This window comes from Muscardinus avellanarius, assembly GCF_963383645.1.
Source record: "Muscardinus avellanarius genome assembly, chromosome: 7".
Classification (NCBI taxonomy): Eukaryota; Metazoa; Chordata; class Mammalia; order Rodentia; family Gliridae; genus Muscardinus; species Muscardinus avellanarius.
In genome coordinates this window covers 79,818,000-79,839,704 of record NC_137793.1, presented here as the reverse complement: position 1 = coordinate 79,839,704, position 21,705 = coordinate 79,818,000, and the positions used below count along the sequence as shown (strand labels likewise).

Below are 21,705 nucleotides of genomic sequence, written 5' to 3'. Positions count from 1 at the left end.
CCTCCTTGAATTGATTCTTGTGCAGGATGAGAAAGTGGTTTATGTCCATTTTTCTACATATGATTAACAAGTTTTGCCAATACCATTTATTGAAAAGGCTTTTTTCCAATATATGTTTTGGTCCCTTTCTTAAAAATAATTTGGCTTTAAGTGTGAGAATTTGTTTCAGAGTCTTCTATTCTGCTTCCCTGATCAATGTGTCTGTTTTTGTGCCACTACCATGCTTTTTTTTTTTTTTTTATTAGTATGGCTTTGCAATATAGTTTGAAGTCAGCTATTGCGATGCTTCCTGCATGGTCCTTGTTGCTGAGAACTACTTTGGCTATTTTTTTTATTCCAAATGAATTTAAGGACTGATTTTTCTATGTGTGTGAGGAATGAACTTTTTAATTTAATGGGGATAGCATTGAACCATTTTGATATTTATTCTGCCTATCCAAGAGTATGGAAGATCTTTCTATCTCCTAAAATCGTCTTTGATTTCTTTTTTCAGTATTTTATAATTTTCTTTGTAGAGCTCTTTTACCTCCTTGGTTAGGTTTATTTTGATGTATTTTATTTTTTTTGTGGGATATCCTGAATGGAAGTGTTTTCTGGATTTCTTCTTTGGTAGATTTATGGTTGGTATACAAGAAAGTTTCTTTCTGATTTTTTAAGATTGATTTTGTATCCAGACACCTTGCTGAATTTGTTGATCAGTTCTATAAGCATTTTGGTTGAGTTTGTTGGGTCTTCTTAGTATCATGTTATCTGCAAATAGCAAAAGTTTTAGTTCTTTTTTTCCCTATTTGTACTCCTTTGATTTCCTTTTCTTGCTTTATTGCTCTGGCTAGAGTCTCAATTGCTATATTGAAAAGAAGTGGTGGTAATAGATATCCTTGTCTTGTTCCTGTTTTTAGGGGGAATTCTTGCAGATTTTTCCCCATTTAATACGATGTTGGCCATAGAACTGTTATGTGGTATGGTGAATCTTGTCTAAAGGGGTTCTATATGTTTCCTGTACCTGTGTATCGAGCTCTTTTTCTATGTTTGGGAAATTTTCTGATACTACTTCTTTGAAAAGATTGTTAATTCTTTTCCTTTATCTGTTTACTTTCTTTTCCCTCTTTTTTGCCCATTACTCTTAGGCTAGCTCTTTTAAAATAAGCCTCTATCTCTTCAATGTCCCAATTACTGCTGCCAAATTGTTTTTTTCTAAATGATATACTGTATGTTCATTTTTGGAGTTATCATCTTCTAAGAGCAAGATTCTATTCTCAATGTGGTCTAATCTATTGTTTATAGTTTGTATTGATGCCTTCACTTCAGTGATTGTATCCAGCACTTCCTTCAGAGCTTCTTTCTGATTCTTATTTAGGGTGTCATATTCTTTGTTTATTTGTTCCTTTATTTCTTTCAGACTCAAGTTTCTTTTCAGAAATCCTGTATCATTTCTACTGTTAATTTTCTGATTTGTCCTTCTGGCAATCTCTACAATTATGTTATTGTGGGGTTGTAGGAGCTCATTGTTTTCTTGTTCTTTCTCCTTCTCATGATTTCATGTTTCTTAAGTTTATATCTTTGTTGCTTTTGATAGCTTTCTCTCACTCTGCAGGTGTCAGCTGGTACATACAAGGGCAAGTTGTGTTGTATTCAGAGGTAAATATTGAGTGAGGAGGAAGGTGGTAAGGCAGTAAATGAAAGAATAGGATAAAGTAGCAAATAGGATCAGATAGAACAAGATTTTGAGTTTGGTAAGGTAATATATAGTAGAAAGTAGAGACAGTGAATATGTAGTAGTATTCTAGTATCCAATGTAGAGTATTTTATATAGTGATATGAAGTGGATTTAATACAAGATAAAGAAAAGAGAAAAAGAGAGACCGAGAGAAGAGAGTAGATATAAATGAGGAAAGAAGCTTGTAAAAGGTTTGGAGAAGAGAGCAAACAAACAAGCACACACACACAAATAACAAAACAAAACCACAACAAAATAATCCAACCCTATAAATATATAAATACTGAGCAGACTTGGCCTCTGCAGTCTTCCTGGGTCTGCGTGGATCCTTCCAGCCATTTGTTTTACTTTTTACACACTCTCATTTGCTCTGTAACCCATAGCAATGATATCAGTTTATAGCCCTACTTTTTGGTCTCCTTCAGTGATTGGGACACTAACCTGATGTCTCTGTGTAGGCACTGAGTGCTTCTGGCACCTTTCCAGCTGAAAGCTTAGGTCTCTGAGCTCTCAGAAAGTTCCTTTCTCTGAGGCTTTCTCAGCCTACACAGGCAGCCTGTATCCCTGGGGCTGGATCTAATGTTAAGTACAGGTATCAATACTTTTCACTGATGCTGAGCCCTTTTCTCTTCCTGCCTGTGTAGGTGGTGGGTGCTGCTGGGACCAAACCCAGTGTCCATGCATGAGTCCACATTCTCCACTGCTAGGGCTGGGTTGGTCTGACTTCTCCCTGGTGACCATGATGGGGTAGTCTGTGGTGATCTCCAGATGCCCTGCTGGGGCTCTGAACCCCGGGGACTATGAGGATTGTATGTTGAAGGCTGGGCATGGTGGCACATGCTTGTAATCCCAGTAGTTGGGAGGCTGAGACAGGAGGATTTTGGTTTGAGGACAGCCCCAGCTACTTAGTGAGGCCCTCTGAAACTTAGTGAGACCTTGTTTCAAAATAAAAGAATAAAACATAGGGCTGTGGGTATAACTCAGAGTTAGAATGCCCTTGGGTTCAATCTCCAGTACTGCAAAAAAAAAAACTAAAACAGAATAAAACCATGATTGTTGAAGAGGGAGAGGCAAGGGTTGAGTTCTGGGTGGGGTGCTGTGTATAAATACTGCCCTGCATGTATCATGCTAAGTGGCCACACAAATAGCTCCAAAGCATACCTCACAGCTATACAGCATTGACTGCTTTCAGATACAATTCATTGCCATCTTTAATCTCTGTCTCTCTGATAGCAGAGATCAGCCTGGGAGGAAGGACAGGACTTGATGGGGCAGGCAGCCTCCTGGAACAGAAAAGCCCTTGAACCAACTGTGGGTTCTGGCCACAGGCATACTTCGTGGTCCTCATTTCTTCTTTGTTGAGGAGGTGTCTGAGCAGGATGATGCATAGACCTACTTGCTCTGAGAGTGTGCATGTGGGCGGTGCCATGCTGTCAGACTTTGAGAGCCTCATTAGGACTCACTGTGAGGCTCTTGTAAGTATAGTAGTCATATCGTATAAATAAACCATCAGGACTGCAACAGATACTGGATTTCTGATGTTAACACAAATGCTTATTTATCATACTATATGCAAAACTAATTTTAAAGAAACAGTCAACATAATTGACTAAAAACAGATTTTTCCTTGTGTTTGGCTCTTAAGATCAACAGTCACCCTTAGGTCTATTTTAAAGTCATTTTGAAATAGTTTTTAATCTGTGCCTCTGTGTTGTAATATTCCCTCTTCAAGGAGTCTCAAGGTCTCTGGTCTGATTTTCAAGTCTTTGATCCATCTTGAATTGACTCCTGTACAGGGTGAGGAAGTGGGGTTTATTTCCATTTTTCTGCATATGGTTAACCAGTTTTGCCAACACCCGTTTGAACAGGCTATCTTTTTTCTAGTGTATGTTTTTGGCCCCTTTATCAAAAATCAATTGGCCATAAGTGTGTGGATTTGTTTCTGAGTCTTCTTTTCTACTCCATTGGTCTATGTATCTGTTTTTGTGCCAGAACCATGCTGTTTTTATTACTATAGCTTGGTAGTACAGTTTGAAGTCAGGTATTGTGATTCCTCCTGCATGGTTTTTGTTGCTGAGAACTACTTTGGCTATTCTGTTTTTTTTTTGTTGTTCCAAATGAATTTAAGGACTGATTTTTCTATTTCTGTGAAAAATGACCCTGGTAATTTAATGAGTATTGCATTAAATCTGTAGCTCACCTTTGGAAGTATGGCCATTTTGTGATATTTATTCTGACTATCCATGAACATGGAAGAGCTTTCCATCTTCTAAGGTCTTCTTTTATTTCTTTTTTTAATGTTTTATAATTTTCTTTGTAGAGGTCTTTTACCTCCTTGGTTAAGTTTATTCCTAAGTATTCATGTTTTTTGCAGTTATGCATAAACTTGATACTTACTAAGGTTTCTTTGTTTTTTGTGTGCTCAACTTTTAGGAATTGCTTTAAAATTTTTTTTTAATTTGCTTAAAAATTTTCTTTTTTTAAGAGTTGTCAGCTGTGCAAAATTTTTAAATGGCTCCAAAGTAGAATCTACAAAATGAAATACATTCATAAACTTGTGCCACTCTTTTTCTACCATGTTTCTTCCATGTCCCTATAAATAGCTATGTAAAAAATTAAGATTATCCTTTCATTTGTGGAAGAGTACTAGTAATTGGGCCCTGTAGCATTCTACCTCCAAGCTACACCTCTAGCCCTTCTTTTATTTTTATTTTTATTTTGAAACAGAGTCTTGCTAAGTTGCGGAAGGTCTTAACTAAATTGCTGAGGAAGGCCCCTACCTTGCAATCTTCCTGACAGAACTCAAGTACTGGGATTACAAGTGTACGTGCCACCACGCCTGGCTATCCTTTCATTTTTAATAAATAAAACGTACCTATATGTTTGCACTCATCTCTCTTCCTCAAAAAAGCAACAACATGTACATCATTCTCTGCTTTATCTTAACAGTATATCCTAAGACCTCATAGCACTATATGGAGATGGTCCTGTCACTTTTTATTTGGAATCAACCCCTATCATTTTTTATAGCTATTCAGAGTTTCATTATGCAGCACATGTTCTATCATTCCCTTATTGACTTGAGTTGTGTCAGTCAGGTTTTTATTACAGCAGCAAATATCTGAGATCATCAATTGATAAAGAGAGACGATTCATTTTAGCTCATAGCTTTGGGTACTTCAGTCCATGATTGGCTGGTCCCACTGCTTTTAGACTTGCTGCAAGACAGCACATCATGGCAGGACTGGGTGGCAAAGGATGCTGCTACCTCATGGCCAGGAAGCAACCAGAAGAGGCCACCTCTGACATCTGGGTTTTGAGTGAATTTTATCTATTCGTTATCTGTAATAGAAGTTCACCTCCCTTCAAAAAATCATTTCTAGTACTTAAATGATTTCATATTTTATGTTTAAATCTCTGGTTCATTTAAAATTTATCCTGCCATGAAGTAATAAGAATTGAATTCAATATTTTATATACATGACTACTCAGTTCCATGTTTGAAGTACATACATATTTTATTCTATGGACGAATCTGCCAATCACTAGGATTTTGAGTGTTGTTTTTACATGAATGGATATTGAACCTTGCCATATCCCTTTTCAGAATATATGTTAAAGATCAAATGATTTTTTTTCTTGGTGGTACTGTGGTTCCTGAAAGCCCTTCTACCTCTGGGCTACACTCCCAGACCCATTATATATATATATATATATATATATATATATATTTTTTTTTTTTTTCTTCTTTTTTTTTTTTTTTTTTTTCTTTGAAACAGGGTCTCTTAAGCCAGCGAGGCTGGCTTCGAACCTGCGCAATCCTCCTGTCTCCGCCTCCCAAGCACGGGGATTACAAGCATGTGCCACCACGCCCAGCTAGATCAAATGATTTTTATCAATAGTTTTATTATGATGAATTATATTAATAGATTTCCTAATATCAAACTACCCTTGCACTCTGGGAGAAACCTTATTTAGAAAAGGCTGGTGGTAGCCTGATCCCTGAATGTTTGATTACTCTCAATAAAAGTCAATATAATGCCCAGGTATCCCCACATACAGAGAAGCCCCCTCCCCCATTGTGTCTGCATTAAACAATTTTCATTGCTATGACCAAAATACCTGAGGAGAACAACTTAGAAGAGTGAGGAAAGGTTCATTTTTGCTTCTGGTTTTAGAGATTTAAACCATGGTCTACAGGCTCAAGGCAGAAACTGGTGGAGGATAACTGCTTAGTTCATGTCAGCAAGGGGAAAGAGAGGGAGAGAGAGAAAGACAGACAGACAGACAGACAGACAGACAAGGAACAGGCACAGATATAGCCCAAGCTCACATCCTACCCCAGAACCTAATTCCTCTAAACACCCTACCTGCCTACCACCAATAGTCTAAATAATTAACCCATCAAGTGGATTAACCCACCTGTAAGTTTACAGCCCTCACAATCCATTAAGTTCACTTATGAACATTACTGTATTATCCAACACTTTTAGGAGGAATCTTCCATATCCAAAGCACGACGATATCTTTAAGGCATATTGAAGCAACAGGCCAGGCACTTGTTCTATTCATGCTCTTTCATCCACTGATACTGGTTTTTCAGAGTGGATAAAGAGGGAACCTGTTTCTTTTAGGATTTTTTTGTTTGTTTTTTTGTTTTTTGGTGGTACTGGGGTTCCTGGAAACCCTTCTACCTCCAGGTTACACTCCCAGACCTATTTTTATATTTTTTATTTGGAAACAGGGTCTCTTAAGCCAGTGTGGCTGGCTTCAAACGAGCACGATCCTCCTGTCTCCGCCTCCCAAGCGTGGGGATTACAAGCGTGCGCCACCACGCCCGGCCTTCTTTTAGGAGTTTTGACTAATGGAGTATGCCTAAGTTCAGATGTTGGCTTTACACCTAAGTAACAACCTGAGCTTGGGACAATCACTCGCCTGAGCCTCTTTCTTCCTCTGCAGAATAGAAACAACCACAGTTATCTTTAGTACTGTTGTAGAAGTTAATTATGCATATGAGTGGCTGGAATGTTTTAAGCACTAGGTGTGAGTTGACATTGATTACTAACTAGCATTCTCCTCTCTCTACTCTCTGAGCCCCACTCTCATGGTGAGAAACTGTAACTCTCTGCAACTTTTTATTCACTCTTAGAAAGGTAAACTTTCCTACCCAATGATCCAAGGAAGATGGGAAATAGAATCAAGTGAGTTAAAGCTTGCTTGAACCTGAGTGTGGTGGTCCAGGGATATAATCTCAGTACTTGGAAGCCCAAGACAGAAGAATCACAGGTTAAAGGCCAGCCTTTGCAGCAGAGTGAGACTCTCAACAATCTAGTGAGACCCTCTTTCAAAACAAAAAATAAAAAAGGGATGAGAGGTATAACTCAGAGGTAGAATGACCCTGGACCCAATCTCTAGTCCCATTAAAAAATCTTGCTTGAATTCTACCATACCACCTTGTAGTGACTATGAAGATTTTTATATTTAGTGATGATTCCTAATATACTATTTTTGGCCTACTTCTGGAACTAGAGTATTAGTTCTTAGTGGTCCTGACACCCTGGCTTGACACCTTCATGCTTTGGTTGGCTACATAAAATTAGAGATGTATTTGAAAGCCCAAGCTGTGCTTGCAATGGAAATCTCTCCCGCACACTGTAAGAATAGATAATTTCCTGGCCATTTGTCAAATAAGGAAGAGGAATTTTGTCTTCTAGGGGTTGAGTTTAAGATGTGAATGTTTTGAATGTGTCTAGTTTTAAGCACTCAGTGAGTGGGGTGTTGAAACTTAGTGTCCAGGAACCGGACCACATGTTACAGGTGGCAGAGGAGATGGAGAGGACTTTTACTGGGTGGTCATCTTCCTCCAGGGACTGGACACCAAGAAATGGAAAGGGATGAAGCCACAACATCACCATTCTGTGGAGGCTACAGTAGGCAGAAGAGAGTGGTGGTATTGGTGTGAGTTTAGTAAACCTTATTTAAAAAATCTGTAGCCATCTAGAGACAAAAGGGCAAATATTATATGATGACACATATATGAGGTACCAAGAATTGTCGAATTTGTAGGGATGGAAAGTAGAATAATGTTAGCCAGGGACTGGGGGAGAGGCAATGGAGATTTATTCTTTAATGGGCACAGAGTTTCAGTTTGGGGAGGCAGAGTGGTTGTGCAGAAATGTGAATGTACCTTCTTCCTTCCTCTTTCCCTCCTTTCCTTCCTTCTTCTATTCTTTACGTCCTTTCTTTCACCCTTGGGTTGAACCCACAGCTGGGTACATGCTAAAAACATACTCTACCACTGAGATATTCCTTCGGTTTGGTGTGAATGTACTTGGTGCCATAAATAGTTACCTTTAAAAATGGTTAAAAAGGATGGATTTTATGATGTGTATTTTATTACTGTAAGTCAAGTGCAAAAACCATATCCCTGCCGGGCGTGGTGGCGCACGCTTGTAATCCCCGCACTTGGGAGGCAGAGACAGGAGGATCGCGCAGGTTCGAAGCCAGCCGCGCTGGCGTAAGAGACCCTGTTTCAAAAATATAAAATAGGTCTGGGAGTGTAGCCCGGAGGTAGAAGGGCTTCCAGGAACCCCAGTACCACCAAAAAAAAAAAAAAAAAAAAAAACCATATCCCTGATTTATAGCTCTCCCAGTGGATGAACCACTTTCCAAGTTCAGCCAGCCAGAGGACCTTTGCCTTCCCTTGGTCTGGATGTGGGCCACCAAGCATTACTGTGGAGGTCTCATAGGAAGCCAAAGGCCCAGCTGAAGCATCTTTTAGGTTGCTTGGTTTGGATCTGAACAATAGGAGGCACTCTTAGCTATTCTGGAGATTTTTTTCTTATCTTATTTGCCTGGCACCCAGGCCACAAGCCATGCTTGGGTTCTTGCTGACTAGATTTGGTCACTCATTTACATTAGAAATAAGAAGAAAATATAAAAATGAAAAATGAATTTGATTGCAGTTTGGCCCAAAGTAATCCTACCTCCACTGGCCCTAAAAAGGAAGTTATGATTTATGGAAACCAAAGCAAGGAAACATATATGTGTAGATTTAGCCAGGCTGTGCAAGCCAGAAATTTTCCTCAAATTTCAGTTTCATTGCTCTGGCCCTGGCCAAGGGAGGCAGCTTTTCAGTTTCTTTGTTCAGCATGAGGAAGGTAGGATAGAGAAATACTAGTTATCAGGAGATTGGGGAGATCCTTTATGCTCTTGCACACCTCTGTGGGCTTATTAACAAGCCTTTTTGATTCTACCACAAAATCCTATCTGGATCGGTCCCCACCATGTCTCATCATCTCTCACCTGTACTGCAATGACTCTTAATGGCCTTCTGGACTTGATTTCCTGTTTACCATCTATTCTCTTTGGGATACCCAGTTTGATATTTTTTAATATATAAATCAAAGCACACCACTCCACATCACCCCGAAGAATGAAATTTAAACAAAATTTAAAAATATTTCCCATTTGAAAACCCTCCAGTATGTCCTTCCTTCCTTTCTTCTCTCTCTCTCTATCTCTCTCTCTCTCTCTCTCTCTTTCTTTCTCTTATTTTTTGGTTGCACTGGGGACTGAACCTAGGGGCATTCCTACCTCTTAGGTACACCCCCAGCCCTATTTTATTTTCGTTTTTTGAAACAGGGTCTCACTGAGTTGCAGAGGGCCTCATTAAGATGCTGAGGTTGGTCTTGAACCTGCAATCCTCCTGTCTCAGTCTCCCAAACACCGGGATTACAAGCACGTGCCACTATCCCTGGCTCCCTCCTATGTTTTCTCTGTGTTCAAATAAAACACAGAACTTCTTATCACGCACAGAATGTTAAAGACTTGGTGCCTGCACATCCTCCAAACTTGGCTTGTTCTCATTCTGGTCTCCATAGTGCTTCTTTGGCAACTCCTCCTGCCGTGTTCCTTCCCTACTTGGGTCCCCACTTTCCAACTTGGTCCTGTTCCCTAGATGCCCTTCTGTCTGGAACATTATTTTTTTTCTCTCTTGTCTCTGCATAGCTGTTCTTTTCTGACCATACCGAAAATGTCCCCTTTTCAGAGAGGCGTTCCCTGACGTCTGTGGGGCCAGTCACTGTCCTATGGCCTTGTTGGCATTCTTTGTTATCAGGTGTTATGTAGTTACAGATATCTTTGTGGTTACCTCTTCTAACCTGGGAGAATCGGGGGCCTTGTTATGTTACCTACACACCGGCAGGGCCTAGGTCAGTGCCGGGCACGTAGGAGGAACTGAGAAAATGTTTATGGAATGAAAGAATGAATGTCAACACAGATGAAACAATGCAGCCTAGATGTGAGCCATGTATGCCTCTGAGGAAGCTTTGGTTTCCTGCCCTTATGTTTCTTTTTCTGTCACATCTTGTTACTAATTTTTACTCTCAATTTTCTCCATTCTACTTCAGTTTCCAAGTGATTGCCAACTCTATATACGGTTCTCCATCCTAATGAGCTGGCCCATCATAAGCATGCTTAAAGCTCTCTGTGTGCTCCAGCCCCTAGATCCCTGTACAACCAATTAATCACATATGCACAAGAAACTAGTCTAACCCATGGCATGTGTCACAGCCCCTCTCTGCACAGATGAACCCTAAACCTTAGGGGCATGGTATGGGCGAAGCTGAGCGTACAGTGGTGTGGATACTGAGGAGCATGTGTCACTAGGGGGCCCATTGGGATTGGGCCAGGTGGTTGAGGCCGCCCCTGTGCTCCCAGGTCGCGCTCATGCTCGATTCTAGGCTTTTCTCGATGCTCTCTCCTGCTTGCTTTCTGAGCTTGGTCCTCGTCCCTCAGTGGCCCTGCTTCTCCCGAGTCCCAATCTTTGCATTTGCCCTGATTGGGCCTTGGAGTGAGTGGTCTCCTTTCTAGGGAGTGTTATAAGGTATCTTATGCTCTTTTTATCTATTTTTTTCACTGAATTATTGGGAGTGGGGTTTCCATTAAAATAACTATTAAGAAAGAACAGGAGGGAGGAGTTATTTTGTGTTTCCTGTGTACTGGGTATTATGCTAAGTCATGTTTCTATATTATATCACTTAATTTTCATCATTTTTCTGTGAATAAGGTCTCTCCATTTCTCTACTGAGGAAGCTGAAGTCCAGGGAAGTTAGGTAACTTTCTAGAATCTGGTGGATGCCAAGACCCCAGCAGCTAGCTGGCACCCAGGGACCACGTGTGGTCAAGGAAGCAGAGGAGGGTGGGCTCTTCTGGAGCGGGGCATCCACACTGGGAGATGCATAACTCAGGTGTTGGTGGGAAAGGGATCCTTTTAATCCTTTTATGAAATAAGAAGTCATTGCAGTTAGTAATAGTAAGAAGCAGTGTGAGCTTTGGAAGAGTAATGAAAACCCCGGCAATATTACTAGACATCATTATTGAGTGTGTAAAATGTAGCAAGGACTATGTTCAGCTTTCACATGTTCAGGAAGCTAACTCATGTCTTTTAGAGCTTAGTTTGACTCCCAGTTTTGTCTTCTACTGGATATGGGCTTAGTGCAAGTTACTTAGTCTTTCTGAATTATAGTTCCTTCATAGATAACAACACCCATCACAACAGTAACTATGTGTACATATGAATACTGAATATAGTACTTGCCACATTCTGAACACTAAATAATTTCTTATAGTAGTATTGGGTCTTTCATTAATCTCTGTCTTCGGCTCCCTAGCCCACCCCTATACTAAGGATATAGTGGTTTCTTCCGTGTATGTTTTGTCCTGTGATTCCTGTAATAGTGTGTTGCTTTCTATAGCTGATGTATTTGGAAAGACAGCATAAGTTTTGGATGAGAGGAGGAAGCAGAAATCTTTGCCTTAATCTGCACTCATTTCCCCCTCTTCATATTGCAGAACTGGCAAACTTAGAACTGCTACCTGTGGTATAAATATTTGCTTAAGTGGCCCAGCAGAGTTGTCTGGTTTTGATTGAGGAGGGATTGTTTCTATATTGTAGGAAGAACTTAGCCTCTTGTCCAGGGCAATGTAAAAATCAAGTGAAACAAGTTAGCTATCCCAGTGAAGTACATAAAGGAATCTTGCTACCTAAAGACATCCCACAAGGAATCCTATCATAATGTCAGGAAACATTGGCTGTTTGTCAGGTGAGTGACATGCCGGGCACGCTAGGTGACTCCAGCAATAGTGCTGGAAGCCAGGGACAGGTCAGACCTGGGCAGTCACATCCTACTCTCAGGTGAATTCTTGTGTCCATTGCCTAAAGGGACAGAATTAACTGGGGCCTTACTTAGGCAGATTGCCAACCCAGGAAGCCAGTCTTCGGGACATGACAGATATCCTCCAGATTTTAGGAGTAGCGGTTATGATGGACAGGAGCAGCATGGTTCTGGCCACCTGTTTTTTCTTTTTTTCCACTCATGGCTACCCCCATAAAGAAAGAGGGCCCTTGGTTCAAGAGGCAACAAGCATGAACAAGCACACTAAGTAAAGAAACTGAGCTGGTGCCATTCCTACAGACTACTGGTTTGGTGGGGGTCAGGAAGGCTGTGCCTTCAGTGGTCCACCATTCTCCAGGGCCTACTAAATCCCTGGTGTGAAGTTCAAGCACAGGCTCTTGTGCATAGAGCAGCAACTCTTCTTAGTTCCCTGCTCAGTGCAGACCCAGCTATGGGACGGGGTTGCTCTCCAGGTGGAAAGTGCCAGGGACATCATCTGGGTGAACCTCTGAAGAAAACAGCTGACCCCACCTGCTTTCTCTTTGGCTGGAGTGGGTCTTCTTCTTCTTCTTCTTTTTTTTTTTTTTTTTTTTTAAGAAAATGAGCATCTGGAGACAACTAGTGTTATAAAAGGGCTTCCCTGTCGGAAGAGTAGAAGGTACCTGGAAATCCATTGTGTGGCCTTTATTTCTAGAGAGAGAGCTTGGGCTTGCTGAGACACCTTTGCTATGAGAGGGTGTTGGTTGGCTCTGCATTTGAATCACCCAGAGGGCTTGTTAAATTTAGCCTCTGGGCTCCCATTCCCTGACATTCTGGATGAGTGTGTTTGAGGTGGAGCCCGAGCCCTTTCATTTCCAACAGTAAGGTGGCTGCTGCTGCTGCTGCGGAAAGTGTCACACTTTGAGAACTATCCCCATAGAGGAATCCATTTCCTCACCATGCTCTGAATGTCAATATTACATATTTTTGTCAAGTCCACCATTGCTGTAAACATGTTTTATTGATATGTTTGTTTTATCTTCTTTAAACAGGTATTTTGATGTTGGACTACATAAATTCTTAATCAGGTAAGCCAGTATGTTTTATTTTAGGTATCATTGAATAACATGGCCATTATGGAAGACTGTAAGGAAAATAAATCTTTGTCAAATATGTTGCTAAATAATGGTGATTGTGTACTTGTTAAGAAAACACTGCTAACACTTTGTTTACCACAGTCACACACAATTAAATAATTAAGGAAATCTGTCTTTAAGGGGATTGAGTTACTTAAGATCCTAATTCTAACTACTAGGCTACTGGAAAGAGAGAAAAGCAAGCAGTACCAGCTTAGCATTCAGACATAAACAAGTAATTTAACCAGTTTCCCTCTCTGAATTTTATCCTTTTCAATGGAACTTAACGCTTGTTTTATAATTAGGAAGATACAACCTTGTTCATAATTGGAAGAGATTACAGATGGTAATTTATATCCCAATTTATTGGTGATTTTACCAGTGCTGGCTTATGGGATACATTAATTTAAAATAGCTATTGAAAAGATTAGACACACCAAACATTAACAGTGCTTGTAAAAATACATGTGGTTAAGTCAATTTTACTGTATTTTCTAAATTTTTCATATTAAGCATGTATTACTCTAATAATGGAAAAAAGGATATTAAATACCTGTCAAATGTGTGTGTGTGTGTGTGTGTGTGTGTGTGTGTGTGTGTGTATTATATATATGAGTGAAGTAATAATGGTTGTTCAAAGAACCACTGTAAACTCAAGATTATGGGAAAAACAAAAATGTTGAGCAATTGATTTGCTTTCTGCAAATGTGATTTAAAATGCTAATTAATTCTAGTAGTCTGCTGAAATCTGCAGATTGTGATTTTTGAGTAAGCGTTATGGTGGTGTCGTTCCCCACATTGCAGGACCACCTTCCTGTTAGTGCTATGCTCTCCTGTTAGTGCTATGCTCTCCGTGATTCATATCTCCTTTATTTATCCTCTGTGCTGGATTGCACATGGCAGTGTTCTAGGTGTTCTCTGAGAGGTCATGCGTTCCGTGTCCTCTTTTCCAAAGCTGCACATTGAAGCCTTCTATGCCTACCCCAGCCCTGGGGAATATGGATTATCCTGGTTGGTGCAGCATTGCATTCACAGATGTGGTGTGTTCACCTCCACCCTTGACACGAGTTAAATGCATTTCAGTAGTAGGGTTGAAGGACCTGCCATCGTGGGAAAGGCAGGCAGGGGAATTCCATATCTAAATTGATCAGAAAAAGCTGTCAAGGTCTCCTTCCCAGACTGATTAGGACTTTTGACTTAATGTCTTTGGTACTTTGTAGGAGTAAAGGAACTGCTCACATAATGCCTTGGGGCAGGTGCAAGTTTGTGCTTTTGTTATTTTTTTTCTAGTAACTGGAGGGCAAGGATCATGTGTTAACATCTATTAATGCTTAAATTCAGGAATGTGTATAGAGTCAACCTTCAACAAACAGTTGTGCTAGGAGTGAATGAATGAAATAAGGCAGACAAGGAGGGTGAGTTGGATTGAGAAGAAATGGTCAGATATTTATTCAGCAAGTAGTTCTTAAGCCTACTGTGGACCACTTACTTGGACATGTCTGGGATACTGTCATTTTGCAAAAAAAGGATTTGATTTAGAACTTGCCCTAAGCTTATCATGGCTTGTTGAGATTGTGGTTTGACTGAGAAGAGGTCTGCCCCTAGGATCCTATCTCCTAGTCCTTGTCTGGACTCCAATGGTTACTTACAGCTGGGTCTGGAGGAGGGAGAGGGAGTGGTCAAATGGCTTTAATGTAGCTGGTGATGTGACCTCTTTGCCCTGGTGGGAGGTCTTTTGGGCAGATACTGGTGACCTCACCAGTGATCTGTGACACAAGAACTGGGAGAATGCGGCTTTTCTCTGTCACTTCTCTACAGTTTTCCTGTCCCTTACTCTGGGGGGAGAAGACAAACCACTTCATACATGCTTTTTCAACTGGGGAATGAGAGGTCAAGTTTTCCTTCTCTCAGGCTGCTCCGGGATTTTTATTTATTTTTATTTTTATTTTTTTAAATTTTTTATTGGTGTACTGTATTCATACATCATAGTGGGATACAAACTTTTGTAGACATACATGTACACATCACCCAGTCAGCCCCCACCCGATCCCCACCCCATTCCCTCCCCATCCCTCCTTCCCATGCTTGGCTTAGTGGTTGACATCTAGTATTATAGCAATTTATCCAAAATTAAAAATGATAATCTTACATAACAGTTTCATTTGTCTGATACCAAGCTTTTGATAACTTAAAGATAATGTTTCAATATTTCTTTTTGCTTTCTTTCTTACCAGAGAATATTTTTTTCTTTTCTTTTTAGGTGAAACTATCATATATTTATATATTTAAGCATGTCTCTTTGTTGGGTAATAGCATTCCCAACGTCCCAGCTGAAGGACTTCCTTCTCTCTTCTCTTCCCAGCCTGGCATCAGGGGATTAGGGGAGGAGATGGGTGGTGGTGGTTGCTGAGAGCAGCCAATTCTCCATCTCTTAGGAATCTTGAGGTGAGGTGGATGCCTGGTTTTATTTGCAGTTCTCTTTAGAAAATGAGTCCTTTTTCACCCAGCTGGAGAGGTCAGGTCTGAGAGGACTGAACACTGTTTAAGACTGGGCACATTTGTGGATACTCTATCATTGGAACAATGACCCTCAGGGTAGGTTGAAGAGGGTGGGGTGCGGTGGAGCTGGAGGGGAGGGGATGGTAATGATATCTTAAGGAGTTAGGCTATGAAGAGGAGGAAAGAAATGGGGCAGCTGATGGAAAGGGTGTGTTGAGTGGGTACTTTTTTAAAGGGAAGAAACTCTGCTGTTTAGTTATCAGAAGGTATAAAGTGCCCTTAGGTGTAAAGAAAGCAGTTTCAATTGAGTGGGGAGATGCTGGGTATGATTGCCAGGGGCATTCAGAGGTCTCATAGTTACTTGAGAGAACAATGGCATTTCCTGTAAATATATCCCTGGAGGAAATATTAGGGGGTTGGAAGAGCCATGGGATGGTACTTGAGAAACATTTCCAAGGGAAGAAAATATGTTCCTTTGTAAAAAGAAGAATTTGGGAGGAATTGGCATTCTTACCCCCCCCCCCCACTCCTCCCATAGATTAACTACTTTTATTGGTGCCAACGAGCTCTTGAAAAGGTTTTCACACTTACTCGACCTACTGCCTTCGTTTCAGAAAAACAAAATCTCTTTGGTACCCTTTGGAAAGCTACCTTCTTTAAGTAAAGAAACAGATGCTGTGACAAATTTGTATTCTCTTATATATCTCGTTCCAGCACTCCTAGGGGGTGGTATCGCCCACTTTGGGAACCCAGGTGACTTAAAGTTTTCTCTGGTTTGTTGGGCTGTACTGCGTGCTTATTGTTTGCATAAAAGAAACTTCAGCAAGCCTGAAATTAATCAGCTGCATCTTTTACGTGGATGGAAGTAATGTTGACTTCTCTGGAGTGATGTAAATTTCCCAGAGCCCTATCTGTGATCTCAGCCTAGGCAACTGTGAGGAGCCACAAGCTTCCTTGTGAGTTCTTGGAACTCTGCACTGGGCTCTGGGGCAGGAAGGAGCTGTCATCTTGAATGAAATGTGAGCATTTGGGGTATGGGTGCTTTCTGATGACTGTGGGAAAATTCAGTGAGCTCAGTTCTTCTGCATCCCATAGAAATCAAAGGACAGCATTTCAGGAAGCCAGAATCACTCCTCACCTGAGAATAACCTTGGAAGACCATTGGCTAGATTTTTTTTTTTTTTCGCTACTGGGGATGAAACCCAAGGGCATTCTACCTCTGAGCTACACCCTCAGCCCTATTTTTTATTCTTTATTTTCAAACAAGTTCTCACTAAGTTGCAGAAGGTCTCACTGAGTAGCTGAGGCTGTCCACAAACTGCAATCATTCCAAGGACTGGGATTACAAGTGTATGCCAATGTGCCCATCCATTGGCTGGAATTCCTAATGTGTCAATACAAAAGAAAGAGGAAGACATGACCAACTTGGGGAAAGAGATTACAAAATAAAAGAGCTGTTTTATTATAGGTAATAGGATAGCTTGTTTAAAATTTGCCTAATTTAGTTGTGTCAAGAAAACAAAAAAGTGATCTTTAAAATTCTTGTATTTTTTTGTCTTGCCAGAATATCATTCCTCCCACCTTCCTTTTCTAAATAACAAATAATATTTTTTTATTTTTTAGTGGTGATGATGGTACAGAGGATTATACCCAGAGGCATTCTACCTCCACGACACACTCCTGGCTCTTTATTTATTTATTATTTTTTTTGAAACAAGATCTTGCTGGGTGGCTGAGAATCTCACTATGTTGTTGTTGAAACTATCTTTGAATCTGTGATGCTCCTGTCCTCCTGTCTCAGCCTTCCAAATACTGGTGTTGCTGGCATGTGGTACCATACCTCCTGTCTCAGCACCTGGATTAAATTTTCTTTATCATTCTTTTCTATATTTATTCCAAAGTGCATGTGTGAGTTCATCAGAGCCATTAGTTTTGACATCAGAATGTCTGGACATCCTGTGAGGAGTAGTAGAAATGCTGTGTGCGGGAACCCTGCTCTTGATAGTTCTGGGGCAAATAGCAAAAGGTATCCAGCCTCCTGTATGTTATTTGAGAAGATTTCTGGAATTGATACGGCTTTTAGAAAATAATTCCTCTTCATAAGTAAGCAGATTTTGCTGTGGAGTGGCTTTCAATATAGCCCAGAGTTCCATCCTATACAAGAGCTGATGTTGATAGGAAATAGTGTGTGGCCTTTTGAAGCCTGATTTCTTTTTGGTGGGAGGAGGTAGAATGCTCACTTCTCGTGCTATTTTTTCTTCTTCTGGAGGTTGGTCCAGGATCCCACCAGGGACTGGAGTGTCTTTGAATTGCCAAAAGGGCAGCAGATGCCATTAATATGTGAGTTGATGGCTCACTGGGCACGGAAGCGATGGGAGCCGACATCTCTTGCCTTTGGCTTTCCCTCGCTGACACCCTATGCCTGACCCATTCATAAATCTAGTCCTACAGCAAAAGAGAAGAGTTATTTGGGCTAAATAAATAAATCGGGGTTTTGAGCTATATGAATCACAGGGTAGTTTTTAGATTTCTTTATCTTGGCACTATAAAGTTGATCGTTATCATTAATTGTGATAGTTAATTGTAGCATTTGTGGTGTTGATGAAGACATCTGCCCACCATCAATAGAAATATGACTTGGATCGTGTGATGTTTGAAGTGTCCAAAAGAGCCCTCCTTGCATCTTTAATAGGCCAAACAATCAAATGAAGGAATAACTCAGGCTAAAGAATGACTCCTGAGAAAGAAACGAGGCCAGGATGAGCAGCTCTTTCTTGTGTTCTTTCAGGACTCTCAAGAACTGCTAGGGCTCTAAGTTGTTCTGGAAACAGGGTACTTTAGAAGCAGGCGGGAATTTGTCCTGGAAGTCCAGTCCAGATAGTAATGGGAAGATAAATGAGTTCTCTATTCAGTTTAGTACCTTAGAAACAGCAAGACTGCATGCATGTTCTGGGTCCAAAAAGAAAGCAAGCAAGCCACCATGTTTATACTTTTGAATGTACATTCAGAGGAAAAATACTTGCTTTGATATACAAGGTTTTTATTTTCATTTAAAAATATAACACAGAAGTCCACTTCTGTTTGTGCAAATATTTAATAGTGGCATAAAAAGTGAATAAGCTTATTAAAATGCTACTCGCACCTGAGCTGAGCCTAGGGCCTGAGTCATTATAGCCCCACTGGGCACCAGTGATCAGCTGTAAGTGGCAACCGGAGGGCGGGAAGTGGCTCCTGGGGGAGTCTCCAGGTTGCTCTCCTCCTTGTCCCTGCCTGCTGCAAACTCATCTCCTTTGAATCGATGTGGTGTCAGTTTTCCTTTAAAACTTTATAAGTTCCATATGTGCTCTAAAAACCAGAAGGTAGTGAGCTGTGTGGTGTTCCTATGAGAAGGGGTTTAAAATAAAAAGTGGAGGACTCCTGGGTGAAGAAAGTCAGAGCCTCCAACACGCCCCACAGAGGCCGGTAGCAGAAACGCAGCAGGCGCCGAAGAGAGGCAAAGGTGCTTCAAAAGGGCTCTATTCCTGCGTCTGGCTTGCCCCGCGCCCCACCCTGCTTCTAAATCCTGTGGACTGTTTCTTTAACAGCATGCATGTACTCCTTCCCTCCTGTTTCTCGTGAAAAAAAAAATGCGCCTGGAGTGAGGTTTAATGTACGGTACCAACACTGCACCTGTAGCTTCCACATCCAAGGTTTAAACCGACTACGGATGAACCAGAGCAGCTGGGTGCCAGGACAGGATGGACGGTGTCCCCATCTTCACTGCAGGCATAAGCAGCGTGTGACAACATGGATGAGCTTGGAGACATTAAGCCAAATGAAATACACCAGTACTTTAGAAGGGCAGGTACTACATGATTCCCACCTATACCAAAAGCCAAAAATAAACTCAAAGAAGCAAAAAATAGAATGGTAGTTGCCAGGAGCTGGAGAAAAACGGATGTTGCTAATCAACAGGTATAACGTTTCAGTTCTGCAAGATGAGTTTTAGAGAGCTGCTGTACAGCATTGTGCCTAGAATTGGCAATACTGTGTAGACTCCAAAGTCTGGTAAGAGAGTAGATCTTGCTGGGCGTGGTGGCTCATGCTTGTAATCCCAGCACTTGGAAGGGTGAGGCAGGAGGATTGCAGGTTTGAGGCCAGCCTCAGCTACTTAGTGAGGCCCTCCACAACTTAGCGAGACCCTGTTTCAAAATAAAGAATAAAAAATAGGGCTGGGGGGTGTAGCTTGGAGGTAGAGTGCTCTTGGGTTCAATCCCCAGTACTGCAGAGAGAGAGAGAGAGAGAGAGAGCAAGAGAGAGAGAGAGAGAGAGAGAGAGAGAGAGAGAGAGAGAGAGAGAGGGAGGGAGAGAGAGGGAGGGAGGGAGGGAGGGGTGGGGGGAGGGAGAAGATCTCGTGTAAGTATTCTTAATCAAAACAAAAAGTTTTAAATAAGCACTCTAATTTCCATGGTATGACAGGGTGAAGTATGGGCACTGCCTTTGACAGGATGGGTAGGAAGGGCCTCTTTGAGGCAGTAGTAACTGAGCTGAGAGATGAGTTGAGGAGGATGCAGCCGCCAGAGGAATATCTAGACTAGACCATTTAAGGCAAATGGATGTGAAAGCCCCGAGGTCCTAGGATAAAGAGGAGCGTGTTTGTGGAATAAAAGTGAGCCCTGGGCTGAAGGGTAGAGAATCCAGGAGTCCAAAGTGAGGCTGGAGGGAGAAGGAAGGGCCAGATTGACACCAGGTACCCTTTTAAATACAAGAAGTATGGGAGCGACAAGTGTTGGTGTGTGTGTGTGTGTGTGTGTGTGTGTGTGTGTGTGTGTGTGTGTTGCTAGGGGTTGAACCTAAGGCATTCTATCTCTGAGCTACACCCTCAGCCCTTTTGTATTTATCTTTAAACAGGTCTTGCTAGGTTGCTGAGAGCCTTACTAAGTAACTGAGGCTGGTCTTGAACCTGCGATCCTTCTGTCTCAGCCCCCTAAGTACTGGGATTACATTGTAAAAGTCAGTCTGATGGACTTCACTGGAAAGCGTGATGTTTGAGCCTTGGCTGTTTCCATAGTCCTCCTATGAGCTGGGGATCTGTACTGGCTCCTCAGCAAGTTCCTCCGGCAGCCAGCTGCTGTGGAAGCTACTCGGAGTTGGATGATGAGACCCCTAAACTCTCCTTCACTTTCTTTCTGTTAGCCTGGTGTGTAAGATACTATATGTGTGAACGCTACTTGGAGGTGGCGGTAGGGGCTCCCGGGGGCATGAGCAGCTAGGGAGGGTTGGCACTGGGGCTGGGAAGGACACTTGGGATGGAAGTCTGCAGCTTTCTTACCATGACAGATAACTACTTTGGCTTCAGACCTGTCAGCCGGGGCTTGAGCTCCCTCCCTGGTTCTCTGCTCTTTCTTGGTCATTAGTTAGTGGGGTCTGTAAGGCCCACTTCATAGCCTTTAGCGCGTCTGTCCTGAGGGCCTTCCCTTTGTACATCAGCCACCTTTAAGGTATAGAAGCCTTCGAAATCCTATTACTGGTTCCCTCTGTGGGCCTGCCTGGATAGAACCTGCGCTCTTCCTGTCTCAGCCTCCCAACTATTGGAATTACATGCCTGTGCTACAATGCCTGGCTGCATCCTCTCTGTTTCTTGTAAAAATCAGAATGTTCCTCCTTGCTTTTCTGCCACAATCACTGCCAATGTCCAAGACAACTTTCTTGTCCCTCAGGCTCAACCATGTGAAGCTACTTGTAGTCCTTTTCTTTCCTTCGTAAAATTGTAGGATTAGAAGGACCTTGGCGGTTGTGCTCCTGTTTCATCCATTTTCAGTTCTTAGAAGACTTTTCAGATTCGCTCCTTGTTTTGATTCTACTGCTACCACTTTTGAAAAAAAAGTATATTTGAATTATTCATCTTTCTGACCATGCTATATTTGGGTTTGTTAATTTTAAAAATCCACATTCATTTTCTGTTTTGCATAGCTCCTACCAATACAGATGCTCCTGTGAATAAATGTATCTTTTAATATAATTAACAAGAGTCTTTGGTGACCCCACTGGGATATTTGCAATGTAGAGACATAGTTTAAATGTACAGAGCTCTGGGTCAAGGATGCTCCTTAGCAAAGTGGGTTTTAAGATCCATGGTCTTTAACCAGCACATATGAGTTATTTGACAAGTTGTTTGTTAAGTGTCATTTTTATCAGTTTTTAAAAACCTTCCTTT

General features: G+C 41.5%; 1 protein-coding gene across 3 annotated transcripts in view; it reads left to right on the top strand.

The window, feature by feature from the left end:
• Nucleotides 1-21,705, top strand: part of HHAT (hedgehog acyltransferase) — a gene marked incomplete at both ends in the record, with an annotated part of 308,381 nt that overhangs the window by 158,387 nt on the left and 128,289 nt on the right. For all 3 annotated transcript variants that reach the window (XM_080699073.1, XM_080699072.1, XM_080699071.1), the window contains one exon: nt 12,927-12,962. In XM_080699073.1, coding sequence (XP_080555199.1) covers nt 12,927-12,962 — 36 coding nt within the window. The remainder of the gene's footprint in view (nt 1-12,926; nt 12,963-21,705) is intronic.